Source organism: Lissotriton vulgaris, chromosome 1_1 (genome assembly GCF_964263255.1).
Source record: "Lissotriton vulgaris chromosome 1_1, aLisVul1.2, whole genome shotgun sequence".
NCBI classification, from domain to species: Eukaryota; Metazoa; Chordata; class Amphibia; order Caudata; family Salamandridae; genus Lissotriton; species Lissotriton vulgaris.
The window spans coordinates 1,169,769,247-1,169,782,505 of NC_141685.1; the positions used below are offsets into that span (position 1 = coordinate 1,169,769,247).

Genomic DNA, 13,259 nt, shown 5'->3' on the forward strand with positions numbered 1-13,259 from the left:
AGCCTGGTATACGATGTCCACTATTCTAGTGGGCACCCTGCACCAGTCTAAACAACACTTATGGTGATGGTTGTAAAGTCAACCTTATAGACTAGCTATCCTAGTGGTAGCATGGACAAAGCAGTCTTAGGCTAAGACTTCAGAGAGCATGTGAAGCCCGCTGTTTTACCAATAATAATCCCTTGATTATCAAATAAAAAGACACCACACAAGGTATATATAAAATATATATGTATTTATTACTAACACAACCCCTCTGAACTCTTTATGAGGCCAGAGATCGAGATACAGCACAAGTTACTCAATAAGCATACTTTAAGTTGAACAAATACAATTCTGCCCTAGGGGCCCCACGAACCATATACTAAGTAAGGGGTATAAGAACCACTTCAGGAAAGGTGAATAGGCCTAGGGCCTAGAGATTCGCTGGGGCTACACTGAAAAATCAAGGGACTGGAAGTAGGAGGCCCACGGGAGGCGTGTGCAGTGTCTAAACACACACAGGGGTTACTATAGAGTTATAATGGGAACGTAAAAGTTACAAAGTAGTAGATTTTGGACACTTCCGGATGGACTACGATAAAACCCCTTTAAACTAGGACACTTCGAGAGTCAACACCCACGGGAGCAACGGAGTACTCGAGTTACCTCACCCAGGGAAGCCGGGTGCATAGGTGTTCTTTCGTGTCGGGTTTCGTCGCGGTTTCCTATGGAGAGCTGCAAGAAAGTGCTGCAGGCGACCAGGAGAAAAGTGTCCGGGTGGATCCAAGGGTGGATCGGAGTAGTGAAGAACCTGAAAGCAGAGGGGACAGACTCTGGGTCACTAGCCAGTGACCAGGAAGGAATCAGTAAGGAATCAGGCGATGTCGAGATGCAATCAGGTGAAGAGGTGAAGTTTGTCTCTGCAGCCACGAGGACCAGGAGGCGTCGACGACGACCAGGAGCTGGTTTCGAGCTGTCCCACGAAGGATCTAGTTGACTGCGGTGTCGGTATCCGGATTTGGCCCAATAAACCTTGGCAAACGCAATCCACGCAGGATGGGAAGATTGGCTTCAGTTCAGACCAGCAAGGTCTGGGGAGCTTCTCCTTCGCAGGGAAGCTGGAGCAAGCCCGGAGCAACCAGGCAAGCGGTGTAGTTTCACAAAGATGTCTTCAGAGGGCTTACTAGCAACGGGCTAGCAACCGAGAAGACACGGTGAGCTGAAATGCAGGCGCAGGTCCCACGCAGCACTCGTGGAGTATGGAGGGCTGAGCTTCGGTGCAAATGCTGCTCGGGTCTGGGGCTTCTCAAACCCCAATGCACAACTTCGAGGGTACCTCAGAAGCTGCACGGTTAGCAAAGATCAGGTAGTCCAGGATGTCCGGTCCCACGTCTCTTGTGTCTGCCACGGGTCTCAGCTTTGCTGTGGATGTGGATCGGAGTCAGAGAAGTCTGGAAGTCCAGTTCCTGAGTCGCTAAGCCTTCGGGTTCCGGGGGGAGCATCGACAAAGCAAACCGGCAAGTTACTGGTGCTGCCTGTTTGCACAGGGTGGTCACTTCTTGACCACAAGGGAGATGTCTTCAGTCTTCCAGTCAATATGGAACGTCGAAGGTCCAAGAGTTTCGTTTCCGAGTTTCTTTCCAGGATAATCTAATGTCTCTAGACACAGCTCCTATCTTTATACTAAACTAAGGGGCTGGATTACCTGCTAGGTCCCTCCTATTTGTGGAACCTGGAAAGTGGGTGGTTACAACCGTTTCCCTTTGTCCAGTTTCGCGCCAGAGCTGGGGCTGGAGTGCCCCAGCAACTGGTTTGAACCGTGCTATGAATGGAGCACCTTGTGTGCCCCAGGCAGTGTCTGGACAAGCTACTTTCCATTGAACCCACCCTGCCCCAATACACTACAGGCTGTCTGGGGAGGTGCTAGCACCTCGTCGACAGGAAACCTATTGCCCAAGTCTCCATTGCAGGAGTTTCATCCAACTGCAGGAGGTCAGACTCATGTCTGTGGAAGCAGCATCCATTTTCTGATGCTGAGGCTCTGTTTAACTTTAACCGGGTAAAGCAGTAACTACATGTCTTCTCCCTCTAGAAGGGTGGAATGCTACGGGGGGGGGGGAATATTTCAAAGTGTTTGACACCTTACACGACATGTTTTGATAAAGCCAAACCAAAGTTAGCATTAACCGCGAGGATTATAATGCACTTAAGAGTATATGGTATGGCTATATCACAGAACAGCTATAAGGACATGGTTCCGAAAGCTGCAGACAGGCTCAGCTCATGCTAGAGCACCATCTCACATAAAACCAAGCACTCTGCCATCAGGATTGTCAAGGCCTGCCATAGGAGTGACTTATAGGTTTATAAGGTTCTATATATAAGGGTAGATATAGGAATACTATATCTAAGCATGGGGTGATTACACCACCTTGCCCAAGCCGAGTGATCAGCCTGTGGTGTCAGTTTGGATGGTCAGCTAGGGGTGGCATAATTCATGCTGCAGCCCCTGGTAGGCCTTGGATGCACCTATGCCCTGGGAACCTATGGTACATGTGAGAAGTTGGCCTGATATATGATGTTTCCAATTCTGGAACCACCTTGTATCAGTCCAAACAATCCTTTATGGTGTCTGGTTGTAAGTCAACCTTATAGACAAGCTATCCTAATGGTAGCATGGACTAAGCAGCCTTAAAGGCTTAACTTAAGAGGTTGTATTAAGCAAGCTGTTTTACCAATCACAATCCTGTAATATCAAATGAAAGGACACCACACAAGTATATATTATAAAAATATATGTATTTATTACTAGAATAATCCTCTGTACTCTTTATTAGTGCAGAGGCACAAGCGTTTAAACAAAAGCACAGTTAAACATATGAAAGTTGCACAATTATGGATGAGGGCGGGTGGCCACTCAAACCATATATTAAGAAAGTGGTATAAGAGATACCAATCAAACAGTGGTTAGGCCTAGGGAATCGCTGGGAGCAGTCGGGACTAGCAATGCTGAAGTCGGGAAAAGCCCGCGGGATTCAGGTGCAGCGCTTAAAGCACAGGCATGCACCAATGTAAAGTCAATGGTGCGTAAAAGTTACAAAGTTATAGTTTAAAGATACTTCTGCTCAACCTAGAAGGACGAAACTTAAGACACATACACTCGAGGTGTGTACTAGTGTGGGAACACCGGCGTTGCTGAGTTACCTCACCCACAGGAAGCGGGTACACAGGTGCGAAGTAGTGTCGGGTTTTGTCACGCAGGTTGCTGGTGCTTAAAGCTGAAGACGCTGCAGGCGTCGAGACGAGAAGTGTCCAATGTGATCCAAGGGTGGATCGAAGTTAAAGATGATCTGAAAGCAGAGGGGACAGAGTCTGGGTTACTTAGCAGTGACCAGGGTGGAACCAGAAGGAACCAGGCAATGTCTGGCGCTTTCAGGTCGCTGATGGGTCGCTTCTCTCCGCTGCCACGTGGACTCTGGGGCACCGAGGATGTCCAGGAGTGGATCACGAGCTGTCCCACGCAGGCTCTCGCTGTCGGCGGTGTAGGCTTCCGGATTGGAGCAAACAACCCTTGGCAAGGGCAACCCACGCAGGATTCGAAGATGGCGTTGTGCTCGGACCAGGAGGGTCAGAGCGGGTGCTCCTTTTCAGGGGAGCGAGGGCAAGTCTGGAGCAACCAGAATCACAAGTTAGTTTTCAAGGTTCGTCGGCACAGGGGCCACAAGCCAACGGGCAAGTGACCGGGCCAACACGTTGAGCCAAAAGATGCAGAAGGGCCCCACGCAGCACTCGGTGAGTGTGGAGGGGTGAGCTTCGGTGCAAAAGAGGCTCAGGACTGGGGCTTCTCAAACCCCAATGCACAGCTTCGAGGGTCACTCGGGGGCTGCACGGTCAGCGTCTCGTGGGCTTTCCAAGATGGCGGGCCCCACGCTTCAGGTCGCCTCCACGGGTGTCAGCTCTGCAGGGACTGTGGATCGGGCTGTTAGAAGGCAGGCACGCTTGGTCTTGTCGAACTCTGTCGCTCGAGTTCCGGCGGGAACTGCAACAAAGCAAACGTCGAGGTGCTGGATGGTGCCTGTTTGCACAGGGTGGTCACTCCTTGACCACAAGGGAGATTCTTCAGTCTTCTATGTCGAGTAGGATGTCGAAGGGTCCAGAGATTTGTTTCATAAGTTTCAGACAGGATAATCTGAGTGCTTTGGCACTGCTCCCATTCTTATACCAATCTAGGGGGCTGGATTACCTGCTAGGTCCCCTCCTGTGGGTGGGACCCAGGAAGGGGGTGGTTACACCCCTTTCCCTTTGTCCAGGTCGCGCTGGGACTGGGGCTGGTGTGCCCCAGAACCGGTTTGACCGGATTATGCAAGGGGAAGCCTTGTGCGCCCCAGGCACTGTCTGGTTTCTTTCAAACCTCCCTGCTACAATCCACTATCTCCTGTCTGGGGTGGTGTGACACCTCCCTGTGACAGGAAACCCTTTGTCCAGGCCTCCTTTGCTGAGTTTCGGTCAGCAGCAGGAGGTCAGACTCGTGTCTGTGGCAGAAGCGTCCATTTCGTAATGCTGAGGCTCTTTTAAAATCAACCGCGTTTTAGCAAAGTAACATGTCTTCTCCCTCTAGAGGGGTGGAATGCTATCCCCGTCAACAGGACTGTTGAGGGGATAGTATTCCAAATCGTATGACACCTTACACGACATGTTTTGATAAAAAACCAAAGTGAACATATAACCGCGATGGATTATAATGCACTTAATAGTATATGGTATGGCATTATCCCGGAACAGCTTAGGGAATTGGTCCCGACAGCTGCAGACAGGCTCAGCTCATGCTAGAGCACCATCTCACATAAAACCAAGCACTCTGCCTCCAGGATTGTTAAGGCCTTCCATAGGAGTGACGTATAGGTATATATGTGTCCAGATAGGTTTAGATATAGGCATACTATATCTAAGCAAGGGGTGATTACACCACCTTGCCCCAGCTGAGTGATCAGCCAGTTGTGTCAATTTTGGTTAGCCAGCCAGGAGTGGCAAAAGATATGCTGCAGCCCCTGGTAGGCCTTGGATGCAACTATGCCCTGGGCACCTATAGTGCTCTGTACAGGCGCTGATAAGCTGACCCAAGCCAATCTAGTTATGCACCTAAGGTACATGGAATCCATTTTATAGAGAGAGCAGATAGCCTGGGGCCCTGATTAGCAGGGAACCAGGCCAACTAAGTCGAAAACAAGCTAAACACTAGGCAAAAAGTTGGGGTAACCATATAGTCAGATATCCACCTTCCTACACTGTTTCTTTCAATATGGAGGAAAAAAGAGGGCTGGGTTCATCACTCAGTTCAGATTACTCTTTTCCTGGCAGGCCTCAGATCTACCTCCGACATACAACCTATCCACTAACCTCACTCTGTATCTTTGGCATTGGTCTCTAGTACCTACTGAGATTAGGTTAAGGGTGGCAAAAGCTAGCTAGCATGTGTGCAGAGTGGAACCTAGGTAAGGGCGGGGGCGTGGTGGATACAGACTTTCTTTTTTCTTAAAAAAGGGAAGACAATCTATGTGGTGCCAGTCAATGAGTAAAAAAGTAGAGTGACATACTTTTTGTTGAGCAAAAACAAAACTAAAACTAGTGGACAATCTGATGGAAGTGAATCATTAGTAGTGATTCTTTTTGTCAGTTTAAGGTTATTAAATTGTTCTACAGCTTCATGTATTTTGACATGGGCACGTGGAATGCAAGGGATACTAGAGTGATGGTGAGCCACTCTGTATGTGTTTTGCACTGTATCAAACTTGTCAGTTTTGCAGCTGATCCCATTTTACCCATTTTAGGTCTCGCTTAGAGCAGCGCTTGCGCTGTCTCTTCAAGAAATGCAGTAGTCAATATATGTGCATTAAGTTACGCCCATGCTCTGCCCATCTTGACAATTGGCTTCTCTTCCTGTCCTTTGTAAATGATGGCTTTTGATTTGTCAATAGGCTTAGTAGTCCCTCCTTAGTACCTCCTTGTCTCTCTTTGTAACCTCCCATGAGGACTGGCCTTCTTACTGTGCTGTTACGCAGTATGTTTTAGAAAGTTTGGTCAGCAGTGAAGCTACAGTGCAGAATGGCTGAAAGTACAAATAAAATAGTGTTATGACGCAGTCAATGCTGGCTGTGTCATAGTGGTTTTTTATTTTAAAAAAAGAATTTCAACCATGCTGGCAGTAGTCATGCTGCTATCCAATGAAGCAAAAAAAAAAATACATTGACTAAACAAATAGATCTTATACAGGCTAGAACCATTATTTGCCAGTGCTTAGGAAAAAAGTGCTTTGGCTACATCACAATGCTGTTTTTGTTTCTAGAAGGGGAAGCAAGAGGGAAGGCAAGCAATGGAGGGGATGCAAACCACAACAAAGGGAGGGGGACGTGTAACATCATCAATACTGCCAAGACACTCAACATATTTTTTTTAACGTTTGGACTTTAATAGCTATGAGCTTGTTGGACCTTGCTGCATGAGAGCTGCTCTCTGAACTGCTTGTTTTCTTAGAAAGAAAGGCAAAGGTTTTCTGTGTTGCTTGTGGACAAGACAGTCACATAGCTTTTGGTGCATACAATGCAGAGCCAAAGCAACTTGGGAGTTCGGTTGAATGGATATGCCACGCTGCGTGAGAAGATGCAGGGTTTGAAATGAGGGTGTGTGTGGTGCAAGGTGGACAAATGTGGTGCAAACTTTCACAGTCAGACAGGGCAATATTTCTTTCAGTCCAACACTTTCTTCGTGAGCACCCAAAAGCATACTGCGATTGGCTGAATGTGGGAAGGAACTCGTAGGCATGGTACGAGGGGCAAGGGGGTCACAGGCATGAATAAGAACACAGGGAGAATGATTCACAAGGCCGTGGAATGTGCTGCTTGTGATGTCCAGCTCTGTGCTACTGATGGCTTTGCATGGTGTGTAAGAGAGCAAGCAGAGTCCTTGGCTGAAGGGGTGGGTCTATGATGTATGGGGAGAACACAAAGTGGAAGAAGGGGCAAGTGTGCCACAATTACTCTCAAAATCACATGCACGCAGACGACTGCAACTGGTGGTATGCACATAGCATTCAGGGGGAATGCACACTGCACGCCCAGGAATAGTCCCACAGAAACTTTGATAAAAATCGCTTAATCTGATAAAGTAATGTAAGCAAATGTAAATATTAGACAGCATGAAGCAGAGATCATTCCAAAAATAGTGCGGGACAAAAAGATAAGGAAGAACACATGTCTCTGCTCCATGTTCCAGGGAGAGGCTAACATGCAGTGAGGGTCAGTGAAAACGATGCTCCCTCTTCCTTACAGGCAGTTTTGTTTCACTGACTATTATATTCTGGGCACTTTATATACAAACTGCATGGCTACCCAAGGGCTTCCCAAGGCTAACAGCCTGATCAGGGCAACAATCTGTAGTAGTTTCAGTTCAGCTAATCTCAAGTCTATTTAACGAACAGCCATGCTTTTAATTGTTTCCTAAAGCTATCCTGCTTCCTAAAGCTGTCCCGTTTCTATCTCTTTCAGAAACCCGAAAAATGTTTTAGGAGTGTAAAGATAGACTGAAGGATGGTTATAATGTTTGGGTTCCAAATAAAAATTAACTGGATCACTCACAAAGGGCTCTCGCGATTTTAATTTCCAGAAGTGGGAAGAAATCATATTATTGCATGAAACTTCATTTTAAATGCCTTACACAACACTATATTTCAGAATGATGTATTTTTTGTTAAATGTGATTTTGTCTTGAGTGAACACTTAGTCAAAAAATTAATTAATTGAATACAGAAGCCAAAGGACAAAATAGCCCAGCGGTATCTTTATACCTCACTTCATCGAAAAGGCTGGTCATTTCCCCGACAAGTCGCTGGTTTTCTTGTTCAAACTGGAAAAGAGTAAAGAATAAAAAAAGACAAAATGAAAATATGGTTCGAAGTGACTAGGAAGTTTTCTTTTTATCCTGTAGTTAACATTTCTGTTTAAAGCAATAGGTAACAGCAAGCCTTGGTAATGCCAATAGGTCTCACCTATGCAAGAGCTATTGGTTTTGGCAGTGTGCTTTAGCCATGATTTGCACAAGTGTGGCTGCTGTTCAGCGTGATTAAAAGTTAGCAGGGTGGGGTAGGTTGGGGTACAGTGGGGTAATTGGAGTGGAGTAGATTGGAATGGGGTACATTGAATTAGGGCAGAAATGGTGAAGATGAGCAGACTGGGGTGGAGTGGGGTAAATTCAGGTGGAGTGGTATAGATTGCAATGGTGTCGATCGGGTGGAGTGGGTTATATTGAGGGTGAGTGGAGTGGGGAAGTGTGCAGTGGATTGGGGTAGATTTGAGTGGAGTAGTTTGGAGTAGGGTAGTTGGAGTGGGGTATATAGGAGTGGAGTAGATAGGAGTGGAGTTGGATAGAGTGGTGTGGGGTAGAATGAAGTGGGGTAGATTGGGTTAGGATGGAATACACTGGAGTGGAGTAGACTGGACTGGCGCAGATTGGAGTGGGGCAGTTTGGGGTGGAGTGGGTAAGAGTGGAGTGGGGTGGAATGGGGTGGAGTTGGTTAGATTGGAGTGAAGTGGGTTAGATTGGACTGGAGGAAGGTAGATTTAGATAGCATTTGGTAGACTGGAGTGAAGTGGAGTAGATTAGAGTGGATTGGAGTGTGGTAGATTGGGGTAGAGTGGAGTGGGGTAGATTGGATGTAAGAAAGTGGCTCTGTATATACTGCACCAAAGTAAGGTACAGTATGCACAGAGTCCAGCAGTCCCCAGAGGTTTGGCAGAGGTTAAAGTTAGATAGAACCTTACTCTCTAAAGTGGTAGCTTGGTCGAGCTGGAAGGAAGTATCAGAGGACAGTGTAAAGCATTTCGTGTACACACTCAGTCAGCAAATGGTCTCACAAACTCAAGAACTGAACTCTAGGATAATTGTTTTGTATATAAAATATACTTGTTATTTTATTTTAGAACCACAGGTTGGTATAAAAATACTTTTTCAGAATGAGATGCTACAGTTAAATACTTTCAATGAGCAATAGACTTTTAGATGCAATAAATACAGCTGTTGCAATATGCAACACAAACTTAACACAATAATAACATTGAGCTCAATGGGAATTTTAAGCAAACTACAATATTATTTACTTTACATATGTTTTTTCTTACTCAGGGCTATCCTGGATTCAGCCCTGGTGCATCTTCTGAAAACAGTTGAAGGAAATCGTTTTTGTTAAACAGGAGATTTTTAAGGAATATTTGTATGTTTCAAAAATCGACACTTAGAAGAATTTCTGGTAAAAAACAGCCAATCTTATCCTATGGAGGAAAATCAGGTTATCAGAAAATCACAATTATTATCACTTTTTCTGGTCAGTGCTGGGTGCTAAGATCCAGCACTGGGATCTCTCCTGGTAACAGAGGGATGATTGGAGTGAGGTAGTTTGGAGTGGGGTAGACTAAAGAGGGATGATTGGAATTGCAGTGGGGTGGGGTAGTTCAAGGTAGATTGGGGAGGGATATATTGGAGTAGGGTAGATTTGGGGAGGAGTGGGTAAGATTGGAGTGAAGTGGGGCGGATTTGAGTGGAGTGTGGTAGACTGGAGTGGCATGGAGTGTGGTAGATTCAGGTAGAGTGGAATTTGGGTAGATTAGAGTGGAGTGAGGTAGATTTGGTGGCTTGGAGTGTATTAGATTGGAGTGCAGTGGGTAGATTAGAGTGGGGTAGATTGTGGTGGAGTGGGGTCGGTTAGAGTTGAGATATGTTGGTTAGATTGCAGTGGAGAGGAGTGGGCTAAATTGGAATGAAGTGGGGTACACTGGACTGGGGTAGATTGGAGTTGTGCAGAATGGAGTAGGGTATATTGGATTGGAGTCAGGTTTAGTGGAGTGGGTTGGGTTGGATTTGAGTACATTAGATTGGGGTAGATTGGAGTAGAGTGTGGTAGACTGGGGTAAATTGGAGAAGAGTGGGGTAGATTTGAGTGAAGTGCGGTACAGTGGGGTAGATTGGAGTGGGGTGGGGTGGGGTTGACTGAGTTAGATTGAGTAGCATGGGGTATGCTGGAGTTGAGTAGATTGGGGTGGAATGCGGTACATTGGAGTGGAGTGGGGTAGACTTTAGTGGAATGGGGTAGACTGTAAAATACTTGAATGGACTTCGGTAGATTGAAGTGGGGTGGATTGGAGTGGGGTAGGGAAGATTAGGGATTAGGTTGTGGTGGAGTGCAGTGGGTAAATTGTGATGGAGTAGGGTAGAGTGGAGTGGTGTAGACTGGTGTACAATGGGGTAGATTGAAGCGGGTGGGGTAGATTGGGGTACATTGGAGTGGAGTGGGATAGATTGGAGTGCAGTGGTGTAGACGGGAGTAGAGGGGTGGAGTGAGTGATGTGAAGGAGCTTAGAGCAGAGTGGGTTGTTGTGGAGTGAGTGGCGTTAATTGGAGTGTTGTGGAGTCGAGTGGCATGGCGTAGATTGTCTTAGAGTGGAGGGTGTAGAGTAGAGTGGCATGTTGTAGAGTGGAGTGGCGTGGCATAGAGTAGAAGGGCATAGAGTGGAGTGGCGTAGTGTAGAGTATGTATGGTGTGGTAGAGCACTGCCATTACAGACAACACATTTTCAATTGAAAAAAACATTACATTTGCACCGAAATACAGTTTTACTGCACACAAACACTAATGTGTGCAAATGTCATCACTCAGCGTGTGTTTTGATCGTATTCAAATGTTTCAAACACACTTCAGGATTTTAAAAAAAATGTACTTCATTTCTACGAATTCTGATATATTCTAAACTATCAGCAGTTAGTTTCTTTGTGTGCTAGAGAGAAAACATCCTACACACTCTCCCAGAAGGATTGTCATACAAATTCTTTCACTTTGAAGTCAGAGAAAGAAAGGCAAACACTAAGCTCTCGCAGGAGAGATAGCTTGACAGTTGGCCTCTATCTTTGAATGCACAGCAAACGTGACTATGTAAGAACCCAATTTAAAGGCCTGTTTACAGAAAGCAAATTTGTGGAAAAATACAGTACACAAGGTTTGGGCAACAGGAGGGATGAACTCAAGGTGGACAGCCTAAAGAAAATAAAACCTGCAAATAGAAAGCCAGAAAACGTGAGTTACAAACTAAAAAGTAAATGGAAAGCAATGGGCAGAATGTATTCCTTGGACAGCTTTCTGAATGTCTGCAAACTGTGCTGTCTGGTAGGCTTCAACCTAAAAATGGCTCAGCTCTTCATCATCAGTTTCATATTGACGTAGTGGCATCACGAGCACGGTTCTAGGGTGTCTATCATGCCTAGCTCAGTGAAAACGAGGAGAAAGGAAAATGCTACTTACAAGTATGCATCTGTTCTTGGCATGTATAGCTGCAGATTCACACACTATGCATAGATCGCCATCTGGTGTTGGGCCCGGATGGTTGCAGTTTGTTATTGTCTTGGAACAAGTCTTTGGAAGTCACAAGATAGGGGACTCCTCCTTTGGACAATAGAGTGTATGGGGATCGACTCCATCTTCAGATATTTTTAGTTTTGTGAGAAACAGAAAGGGATGTCCATGTATGTTGTATCTAATTAAGATAATAATGGAACAGATAAAGGTAGCCGGGGGAGGTGGGTGGGTGTGTGTGACTCTGCAGCTCTACATGCCAAGAACAGATGCATTCTGGTAAGTAGCATTTTCCGTTTGAGGCATATGAGCTGCAGATCAAACAGTATGCATAGAATGCATAGTAGTACTGTCGCTTTAGCGGCGACTACCAGTATCTGTTGATGTAGTGTGAAATAGTATTTTGAGTACAGTCTGGCCCACATTAGCTTGTTGTTTTGCTTGCACATCTACACAATAGTGTTTTGTTAATGTGTGCGGTGAAGACCATGTAGCTGCTATGCAGATATCATCTAATGGAATGTTTCCTAAAAAGCCATGGAAGCCCCTATTTTGCGAGTGGAATGGGCTTTAGGGGGAATAGAAAGAATACGTTTTACTTTGTGATAGCAAATCTGTATACATTTAACGATACACCTTGCAATTCCAGACTTTGATATGGGATTGCCTTTATGTGATGGTGAGAAGGAAACAAAAAGCTGTTTTGTTTTGCGAAAAGGTTTTGTTCTATCAATGTAGTAAAGAAGTGCTCTTTATACGTCTAGTGTATGAAGAGCTCTTTCTGCAACTGTTTGTGGTTGCGAGAAGAATACTGGCAACTCTACTGATTGGTTGAAATGGAAGGGAGTAATAACTTTTGGAAGGAATTTGGGATTTGTTCTGAAAACCACTTTGTTAGGATGGATTTGTAAAAATGGTTCTTGAATAGTTAGTGACTGTAGCTCACTGACTCTTGTGAGAGATGTGATAGCCACAAGGAAAGCGACTTTCCATATAAGAAATTGTAGCTCACATTTATGCAGAGGTTCAAATGGAGGACCCATTAACCTAGTGAGGATGATGTTTAGATTCCACACTGGAGAGGGTGGTACTCAAGGAGGAATTATTCTTTTAAGGCCTTCCATAAATGCTTTAATGGCAGGTACCCTGTAGGAAGGTGGATACCTGACTATGGTTACCCCAGATTTTTTGCCTTGTGTTCAGCTGGTTTTCGACTTAGTTGGCCTGGTTCCCTGCTAATCAGGGCCCCAGGCTATCTGCTCTCTCTGTAAAATGGACTCCATGCACCCTAGGTGCATAACCGATTTGGTACTGGACACCTTGTCAGCCCCTATACAGTGCACTATAGGTGCCAAGGGCATAGGTGCATCCAAGGCCTACCAGGGGCTGCAGCATAGCTTTTGCCACCCCTGGCTGGTTCTTAAATTGACACAACTGGCTGATCACTCAGCTGGGGCAAGGTGGCGTAATCACCCCTTGCTTAGATATAGTATACCTAAATCTAAACCTATATCTGGACACATATATACCTATAAGTCACTCCTATGGCAGGCCTTAACAATCCTGGAGGCAGAGTGCTTGGTTTTATGTGAGATGGTGCTCTGTCGGGACCAACTCCCTTAGCTGTTCCAGGATATTGCCATACCATATACTCTTACGTGCATTATAATCCATCGCGGTTAGGTGCTAACTTTGGTTTGGCTTTATCAAAACATGTTGTGTAAGGTGTCATACGATTTGGAATACTATCCCCTCGACAGTCCCATCGACGGGGATAGCATTCCACCCTTCTAGAGGGAGAAGACGTGTTACTTTACTAAAACGCGGTTAATCCTAACCAGAGCCTCAGCATCACAAAATGGATGCTGCTGCCACCGACACAAGT

General features: G+C 45.7%; 1 protein-coding gene across 3 annotated transcripts in view; it reads right to left on the reverse strand.

Moving 5' to 3' along the window:
- The window catches only part of STX18 (syntaxin 18), a 705,236-nt gene that overhangs the window by 135,051 nt on the left and 556,926 nt on the right, over positions 1 to 13,259 (reverse strand). For all 3 annotated transcript variants that reach the window (XM_086964282.1, XM_086964291.1, XM_086964300.1), the window contains one exon: positions 7,823 to 7,881. In XM_086964282.1, coding sequence (XP_086820408.1) covers positions 7,823 to 7,881 — 59 coding nt within the window. The remainder of the gene's footprint in view (positions 1 to 7,822; positions 7,882 to 13,259) is intronic.